Genomic DNA, 9,598 nt, shown 5'->3' with positions numbered 1-9,598 from the left:
ATGCTATGATATCAAATGCAACCATATATGATGTATATTGATCACTCGATAATCAGGTAACCAAATGATAATAAAATCATATACATTTCTCAACATTACGATCATCACCGATATCTCCGTATAATATCATCATACTAGACCATTGTGCACAGTCAACACCCAGTACCCAATTTCAACATCATGCCCAAAGGCTTCGAGTATACTTGGCCATCCGCAAGGAGTATCTCAAATATAATCATACCCTGCCATCCACTAAGGGTATCAACATCCATCCAGACTAGGCACCCTTCTAGCTGATAGAAATCTCGTGAGGATAACTTGCCACATATGCCCTAGCGAACGACATGCGTTTGAATGTCTGCTGCGCACACAGACTAATGACCTCAAACGTAAGGCCAACAGGATCGCGACTATGTCGAGCGATCAATCATCCATCAAGCGCGTCCTAACCCTCGCGCCCACTCAGGTATCCTCATGCTTTCTATCAACTATCCTATCAATCACATTTCATGCTTTCCTTCTAAATGACAAGTCATATGCATATATCCAGTACGATAAAAAATCAATACATAATAGGAATTTAGGTGGAACATGAATCAAGAGAAAAATAATGTAATATAGTCTCCGATCATGTAGTCAACACATGCATACCCCTGCTAATATATTACATGCATACTCATGCTATAGATCAACTGGACATAACATTATAACAGTATAATCATCTCTCATCATCTCTATATATCACCAATGTGCTCATATCCTAGATCAACCTAATCAAATGCATGATAAAATATGCTCGACTGTGATCATCTCTGGATAAAGTCAACATATAATCATGCTGGAGGCCAAAACATGTATGTACATAATATATAATATAACCTAATTTGATAAAGGCGTCTAGGGGATAAGACTACTCACACTGATCAGAAGATACAAACTACATATCATTTACATTCGCCTATCAACCGAGTGACACTCATCGCTAGCAAGGTCCACGGGGTCTCAAATAAGGAGTTTAGGATCTGAAAATGTTTAAGTAACAGAAAGTTAGTTGTTTATCCCATTATAATCCGTTCAAGTAAAATATGATGATTTATTAGATTTTAGAATTTCTACTTATTTTTATAACTGGCTAAAATTTTAATTATAAATAAAAATATAAATATAGATAAAAACCTAATTAGTTATATTATCTGTCTTGAATCTATTTTGAATTTCTAGAAGTGCATCTCCAAAAATATTTTTTGATTTTTTATTAGATTTTTTACTTAAAAAAAGGGTGTTCGAATGCAAAATTTTGAGTTCGAACGCGGTGACTGGCGCATTCGAACACGCAGACTGGTGCGTTCGAATGTACTCGAGGATTTTTTATATATTGCGTCCGAACCCATGGGTTTTCATCTTCCATCTTCCAAACCCTAGAAACCCTTCATTTTCTCCCTCTCAAATCTTCAAGATCTTGGTCTTTTTCATCAAATTTCTCACAACAAACCCTTTTAAAGGGTAGTTCTCCTCCGGATCTAGCATCTTTCAGTCGACTTTCTTAGTTTTTCTTCACTTTTTCGAGGTATGATCATCCATCAATTTTCTTATTTTTTTATTCAATTAAGTATCTTGATCTTGACTAATTTCGTGTTTTTTCGAGTTTTGATCACGTTAAAGATACTATCTTGATGTTTCTTGTATGATTGAACATGATATATTAGCGTTATCAAGTGGATGATAGATTTCATTTAGGGCCTTTATGGTTTCTTGAATTTTTTTTTGGATTTCTTGCTATTTTTTTGTTTGTTTTGGGCATATATTGAATCTTGCATCTTGTTTCTTTCTCAAGAATGCCTAGAAAAGCTGCAGTTTCTAAGAAACCTAGGCCGCCTTCCTCACCTACTTCGGCTCCCAAGTTTTCTACATCTACGGCTGCAGGGCGTTACAAACACAATTTTGGCACTCGACCTGTTATTTGTGAACGGCCCGTGGTCATTTCTGATTTTTCTGCCTTGGGGATCGAACAGATCTTTACTAAGCGAGGATGGTTATCCGTGTGTCGGATGAGCGGGACTGCATATGTGGAAGTGGTTAGGGAATTTTTCAGTAATGCCACGATTTTAGAATACTGTATACGTTCTACTATCCATGGGGTTTCAATCTACTTGGACTCCGATGTTATTCATGCAGAACTCCAACTTCCTAATGGTGAGTTTCAGTATCCATCGTCTGCTCCACTACTAGATGTCAACGAATTTGTTGGTACTGTGTTAATCAAAGGGGAACGTTGGAAGGGCAATATGATGCCTCATGCGAAACTGACATCAGTGACTCGCATGCTTCACCTGCTTTGTCTGTACAATGTCACCCCTAAGACTCGCCATTCCAGTATTAGTCCTGATCGTGCCTTCCTCCTTCATGCGATGCTGTCGGGAGTTTCAGTTGATTTGGCTGCGGTGATCTACGATTCCATTCTAACTACTACACAGAAAGAAGTGCCCCGTGAAGGGTTGCCGTTTGGCATATTTATTATCAATTTGTGCACTCAGAGTGGGGTGCGCATGGATGCCTTGGAACCTTCTCTTACGTCGCAAAAATCGTTGGATCTAATTACTCTTAAGCGGAGTCAAGCTCATGATCAGTCATCTCCTCTCAAGCCGTCCTCTTCTGCCGCTGGACGTTCCTCACACCTTGACATTTCTGATGACAGTTCGGACGATGACTCATCTCACACTGAGGGGGAGTTACCACAGTTCTCTGACCGTTTCGATCAACTTAGCACTCAGGTGCAGGACCTCCATTGGGTTGTGAATAATTTACGAGCTGAGCAAGCTCGTCAGGGGACTGTTCTCGACTCTGTATTGTCGATTCTTCATTGTCAGTTCCCTTCGAGTTCCTAGTCTTTGGCATTTGTGTCAAAAAGGGGGAGAGTGAGTGTGAGTTTAGACGTGTGTTTGGTATTTGGAGTTTAGGAGTTTACTGGTGTAGGGAGAGTAATGGCGTAGGGGGAGTTTACTAGTTTATGTTTACTGCTTACATACCTTTGTGTGAATACATGTGAACTTTGTTTGCCTGAGTACTTGTGAACTACTTGCTTGATAACTTGTGTTTGGATTGTTATTCATTTCAAGTTAATTTCACTTGATCTTGGTTTGGTATATTTTTATTTGCAGGGATTGATGTGCTAAAAGTACTAGACTTTTTGAATGCTCATTTTGAATTCTTTGTAATATCTTGTAAACTAGATGTTTTGTCACAAATTGCCAAAGGGGGAGATTGTTAGATTTTTAATTATTGGCAATTGTGTACAAAATATTCTAAGTGTATTTTTTCATGTATATGAGCTTTATACAAGTCTAGAATATCTCTTGTTTGAAGAATTATAAAATTATTAGAAAAAAACTATTGAGTTCACACCGCGTTCAAAAACGCGTTCGAATGCGGTGCGTTCACAAATGCATTCGAATGCGGGTACTGCGTTCACACAGACCGAGAGCTGCGTTCACAAACGCGTTCGAACGCAACCTGAAGAATTCAAGTTGTCGCGTTCGAATGCACTCGGGCCCGTTCGAACGCACCTGAGATCAAATCATGCCATTCGAACGCACCCGGGCCGTGTTCGAACGCACCCGGGCCGTGTTCGAACGCACCCGGGCCGTGTTCGAACGCACCCGGGTCGTGTTCAAACGCACCCGGGCCGTGTTCGAACGCAGTAACGAAGTTTGAAAATATTGGACTTTCGTGAGTACGGATAAGACTTGGATTTGGCTCTATTTTGGAGATCATACATAAGGATTGTGATGCCCTATCTCTAGGGTGGTTGAAGAAGTATTATTGAAGGAAACTTCTTGAGGCTACATCGGTTCTTTAACTAACAAGGTTCCACTCATCTATAAAAGTTAATCTTTCGTCTTAAGGGCTATCTAGACGAAAGATCAATCTCGAGGGTTACTGAGGTTGGACTTCAATCACGAGAAGCAGTGAATCATGGGTTCTAGCGAGCAAGACTAAGAGGAACAAAGTCGTTTGTATCGACGGGTTGTTTTGTGAGTCAATCTTGTAACTGCTACTATTTTAGTGATTGGTTTTGATCTGAGTTTGGATCCGTAGTTTTTTCTCGTTTGGATTTTTCCATGTTAAAATCTTGGCGTTCATCTCTGCTTTTGTTCTTAATATTTCTATGAAGTTTTACTTAAGCGAACGAGTGATATCATTGCCTAGTATTTAGATACATACTTGTGTCTAGGGATTTTTCACAGAGACAATTAGTAAATTTTGTTACCTACTTCTTGATTATAAGCCTAAATCCCATCTTATGTGGGATATAGGGAGAGATACAATCATGCATAGAGCAGTGAAAGTACAACCAATAAGAGTAAAAATTATAATTTGAGTTCATATACCATTCTACTATAAATGGTCTAGAAGTTAGAGATATGAAAATAGAACTAAAGTCTTCAAAATTAAAACATGAAGCCTTTCCTTTCCTGGAACCTACAATCGCAAGAACATTGTGCAATAGGATGCCCTTTTGCTTTTATGCATTATAGAAGTCAGATTTGATAAATTGATAACTTTACCGATGCTGTTTTTTTTTTCTTTTTCTTCTTCTTCACCTACATCCTTAATTCTCAGAGTACAACAAATTCATATATTTTAAGCTTGCAACGGTTTCTTTCTGGAAAGGCGAAATTTTTTTATAATACCTTAGCAATGAACTATGCAGATCTGATTTAAAGATGAAACATACAATAAAAAAAGATCTCAAATAGATGTGAAAAAGTATTGATATCATAAATTCTACTTCTCTCAACCATAAATGGTAGTACCTAACCATAAACCTTGTTGATCCTGGATCACCTTGTCTACCAGCTTTACCACATAACTGTAAAAGAAAAAGCTCCAACTTAGCCGACACAATAGCAACACTTAATGTGAGCTTTAACAGTATAGACAGAGAATTATAGAAAAAAATATGCCTCAAGAATTAAATCCCTCACTCTCTATAAGTAGTAGAAAAGTAAACAAGTTTGAATTAATATAGCTTGAGGAGGAAGGGTCGAAGGAGGCCGAGCTCGAGGAGGGAGGACTTGAGGAGGGAGGACTTGAGGAGGGAGGACCGGAGGAGGCTGAGCTTGGTGAGGCGATCTCGAGGAGGGAGGGCCAGAAGGTGGAGCTTATTATCGCCAAGCTCAACGACCGAAGGAGGTGGGGCTAAGTGTTGCCGATCTCGAGGAGAGAGGACTAGAAGAGGCGAGGTTGGTGACGCCACGACCAGAAAGTTGATGGCATCCGTGACCGACGATGGTGATGAGGGATTTTAGATGGAGGCAGCTATAAGCATTTGCGGATTAGGAGATTCAGGAGATTTGGGAGAGATGGGAGAAGGGAGATGGAAGATGAGAGATAGAGAAGGTAGGGTTTAGTTGGGTATTTATAAAAGCGGATAAACGGATATCCGTTATCTGAATCCGTATCTGATAAAATTAACTATATCCGTACCCATATCAGTATCTAGATTTTTTTTCTAAAAGGCTATTCGTATCCGGACATTTTAGTAAATGGCTATCCGTATCCGTATATGTATCCAAATTTAGATTGGATAAGATTTTTCTATCTATATCCGATCCGAATCAGGTAGCTGGTTGGGTTGGACTTAATCCAACCCATTTTCGCCCTACACATATACCATTGATTTAAAGCAAATGATTCAATAAAAATTATTAATTTCTCTCGATATAAATAAGTTTTTAGGGAGATCCAATTTCAATGATTTAATTTGGTGCTTGTGTTAGTGTTAAAGGCACAGGGACGTTCACGTTGGATCTTATCAACCTAATATCAAATTCTAAACAAGAAAAAAGAAAAAAAGAGAGAAGTCTCCCTATCCTATTGGTTTCTGTCATTGTCATCAAGGTATCAATAGACAAGTCCAATCTTTGTTGTCAATATAAGCCAGTAGCAGCCCCCCTTCCTCTACCGTCAGCAATGACCTCACTGCTTTTATCCCCTTATCCTCCACTTATATAAGTAGCAACCTTTGCTCTTGCGAGTCCAAACCATAATTGCTGGCATACAACAATGGAAGAGGGAGTAGAAGATATCGTCATTGTCGGCGCCGGAATAGCAGGTCTTGCGACGGCACTAGGACTACATAGGTGCTTGATTAAATGCCTCAACCAAATTTCTTTCACGAATACCATAACTAAATTATATATTACTATGTAATTCTATGATGATAGTAATGAATGGATGCAGGAAAGGAGTCCGAAGCCTTGTTTTGGAGGCGTCAGAGGTGTTGCGGATATCGGGCTTTGCGTTGACGATATGGACGAATGCATGGAGAGCGCTAGATGTGCTTGGGGTGGGAGACTCCATCAGGCAGCAGCATATTCTCCTTCAAGGGTAAGATTTCGACAGTATCTGCGAATCTTTTGATAAAGGCTTTATTACGGTACTGGCTAATGGTTAAAATGTAGAAAATCAAATCTACGTCGCCTATCAGCTTAAAAAATTTCGAGCAATTTACTGATTCATTTGACATCAGAGCAGGAGGTAACGATTTTGACTCGACTAGATTTACACTCTTAACTTACAAAAGAGAGGGTATTAGTCCTTTACACATGTTTATTAACTTTAATAATAATTTGTTAGGAATATTCTATTAAAAATTAAACATAATGACAATTATAGTATTTTGAAAGTTTTTAAATAAAAACAACCGCATCTTGTCCTACTAAAAGTTTCATACTGGTCAGTGAGAATTGATAGGTTTGTCAGCACTGCCTCTATGAGTTGAAAATAATTCTATGCTATTGGACAAGGACATTTAACCCAACTTTGCTCTTTACAATCATTAGTTGGAAATAATAGCAAAACCAGAGTAGTTGGTGATCACTGTCTCCGAAAAGTTGTTGTATTTGCACATGAACATAGAAATTAACCTTAGGAGCAAAATATTTTATCTATGAACAAAGTTCTGCAATTGCATACAGAATGCTAAGTTGGCAGCTTTTGGTATTATATATCCCCTTGTCCATGGTACGCTTCAACTACATATGAATCGCTTCTGGACCGCAATGAAAATTAACATGACTCTAGAAGGTCAACCTACATATTGATCTTATGTTGGTACAGCATGTCTACTTTGAGAAGTATTATGGTATCTTTATGTTTTATCACTGACAGTTTAAAATTTATTTCTATGACTAAATCATCTGATAATTTGGAAGCCAGTATGCTTTGTGACAATGCATGCAAATGTTGTTTACCCATATCGACACAACCATTTTATCCTTTCGATGGAAGTTCTTACCTTACTTGTACACAAGCTTGAGATGATTTAAAAGAAACTATGATAAGATTTTTCACATTTTCTGCAGGTTTGTAGTGTCCTCTGCATCTGGAGCCATCACATCAGAATTGAGCTTTAAGAAACGAGAAAATCAGTGAGTTCATTGAACTTCTTGTTAATAAACTTAACTTTGTGAAAAAAAAATAGTCTCTACCTTAATGTCTTTTGGTAGTCTCATACCGAACGAAAGACAATTTACAAAGGTTTGTTATAAATCATCAATGGTTTATCATGCTCTACTGTAATGCAGGGGCAAGAAATTAGAAGTCCGTTGTGTGAAGAGGAACATATTGCTAGAAACTTTAGAAAGAGAACTGCCATCAGGCACTATCAGATACTCTTCTAAGATTGTTTCAATTGAAGAGGATGGCAACGTTAAGATCTTACACTTAACTGATGGCTCCATAATCAAAACCAAGGTACACATTCTTATAAAGGAATGTATAATGTGCTGATAAAGGCAAGCAGAATCGGCAGTTGACCACTGACTGAGGGCAAAACCGGACCTTTGTTTGACGTGGGCACTCTTTTGTTTTGAGATGGAAAACCATGATCCCAGTTAGACACAACTGGTGACACTAAATTTTACAAAATTTGGTCAAATAAAATATATAAAATGCTAATTTTCCTCTTAGTTTTTGTCATTACAGGTATTAATAGGATGCGATGGGATTAATTCACAGGTAGCAAAATGGTTAGGGCTAAAGAAGCCTGCTTATACAGGGCGCTCTGCAACCAGAGGTGTTGCTGAGTTTTCATCAGACCATAATTTGAAGCCAGAATTCTTACAAATTGTCGGTAAAGGCTATCGTTCAGGTTTATTACCATGTTCTGAAAGAAGTGTTTACTGGTTCTTCACTTGGAGTCCCTCGCCAGAAGGTAAAACTGCATGCATTTATACGTCTCTACATGTACTTGTGTATATGTAAGTTGGAGTTTTGTTACTTGTTACCTAAAGTTCCATAAAGAAACTAATCCTCTGAAATGCTAGACTAAAATTTCTCAGAATTGAAATATGTAAGAGTTAGTATTAACTCTAAAAGGCTAATCCTCTCTCAAATCTTATATATAAAAATAACTCAAAGAAAAATACACTTTATTTCACTTTACTATCATATCTAGTTATCTACATGTGCAATATAGTCATTTAAAAATAATAAAAATCTACACTAAAACTACTATCTAGTCCTCAAGTCAAGTCCATCAGTACACATATGTTGTGCTTTAACTCTACTTAATTTTTCTACATCTTACTCCTCCGAAGTCCTATTTTTGTATGCAGAAATGGAGGCTGCAGAGGAAAGTGCAACCAAGATGAGACAGTATGTGCTAAGCAAGCTCACAAATGTCCCTAAAGAAGTAAAGCAAGTAATAGAGATCAGTGAGATTGGTGAAGTGGTCTCGACTCCATTAAGATACAGGTCACCATTCTCTTTGCTCTGGGGAAATATTACCAAAAGAAACGTTTGCGTCGCTGGAGATGCGCTCCACCCCATGACACCGGACTTGGGTCAAGGAGGCTGCTCAGCACTTGAAGATAGTATAGTTTTAGCCAAGTGTCTAAGTGAAGCCATCTTGGAGGGCCACAAAGGAGCCCAAGAAGAGTATGATAGGATTAAGCTAGCTTTGGATAAGTATGCCAGGATTAGGAGATGGAGGAGCTTTCAACTCATTACAACAGCTTACCTTGTGGGATTCATACAGCAAAGTAGTGGAGCAGTTATAACTTTTCTAAGGGATAAGTTTTTGTCCAGATGGATGGCTAAGATGCTGCTGAAAATGTCCGATTATGGTTATGAAAAGCTTTGATCTGTTCAATTTGAGGTTAAATATGTAGAGGATATGAGAGTTGTAGTAATAGTTCTGCATGCTGTTAGAGAGTGATATATAATTGACAATCAAATTGTAAGTGCGATATTCTTATAATGATAAATTTGTGGATAAAATAATATTTAATTTTAATTATATAATTTAAATTCATGTGTATAGTTAAATTATATAGTTTATAAAAAGTCAAAAAAAAAATCATGTCAGCTGATACAGAATTAACTTCAGCAAATAATGTTTTAGAACATCGTTATGGCACGGTTAAGGGCATCCAGATGAATGGAATGTAAAATTTAATATAATTTAAGTAGCGTACGTTATTAGGATAGCGAAAGCAAGTTTTGAATATATTTCAAATTTAGAGTTTTCTTTGGTAGATTTTGCTATTTTAAAGCAATGACACTTTTTACCTCTGTATAAGTAACTAGAGGC

General features: G+C 37.7%; 1 protein-coding gene across 3 annotated transcripts; it reads left to right on the top strand.

Annotated features, from left to right (window-relative positions):
• Window positions 1-5,710: 5,710 nt before the first annotated feature.
• LOC140783599 (monooxygenase 2-like) lies at window positions 5,711-9,309 on the top strand. 3 transcript variants are annotated; one of them, XM_073130538.1, is made up of 6 exons: window positions 5,711-6,143; window positions 6,244-6,390; window positions 7,368-7,433; window positions 7,590-7,758; window positions 7,990-8,218; window positions 8,622-9,309. In XM_073130538.1, exons 1-6 carry the CDS (start codon window positions 6,067-6,069, stop codon window positions 9,146-9,148), a joined length of 1,215 nt encoding a protein of 404 aa, XP_072986639.1. In that variant the 5' UTR covers window positions 5,711-6,066; the 3' UTR covers window positions 9,149-9,309. The 3 variants fall into 3 exon arrangements, with proteins under 3 accessions (XP_072986639.1, XP_072986640.1, XP_072986638.1); XM_073130539.1 differs by having other exon boundaries at window positions 5,757-6,143; window positions 8,023-8,218; XM_073130537.1 differs by having other exon boundaries at window positions 5,757-6,143; window positions 7,975-8,218.
• Window positions 9,310-9,598: the final 289 nt, after the last annotated feature.

This window comes from Typha latifolia, chromosome 3 (genome assembly GCF_019914945.1).
Source record: "Typha latifolia isolate L0001 chromosome 3, TyphaL0001v2, whole genome shotgun sequence".
Lineage (NCBI taxonomy): Eukaryota > Viridiplantae > Streptophyta > Magnoliopsida > Poales > Typhaceae > Typha > Typha latifolia.
This window is presented reverse-complemented; position numbering and strand designations above follow the sequence as displayed.

Excerpts from the sequence above, each read along its gene's own strand:
- LOC140783599 (XM_073130537.1), top strand. The coding sequence starts at position 6,067 with ATGGAAGAGGGAGTAGAAGATATCGTCATTGTCGGCGCCGGAATAGCA. Across the intron at positions 7,434-7,589 it reads TTTAAGAAACGAGAAAATCA|GGGCAAGAAATTAGAAGTCC; the intron begins GTGAGTTCATTG and ends ACTGTAATGCAG. Across the intron at positions 7,759-7,974 it reads GCTCCATAATCAAAACCAAG|TTTTTGTCATTACAGGTATT; the intron begins GTACACATTCTT and ends TTTTCCTCTTAG.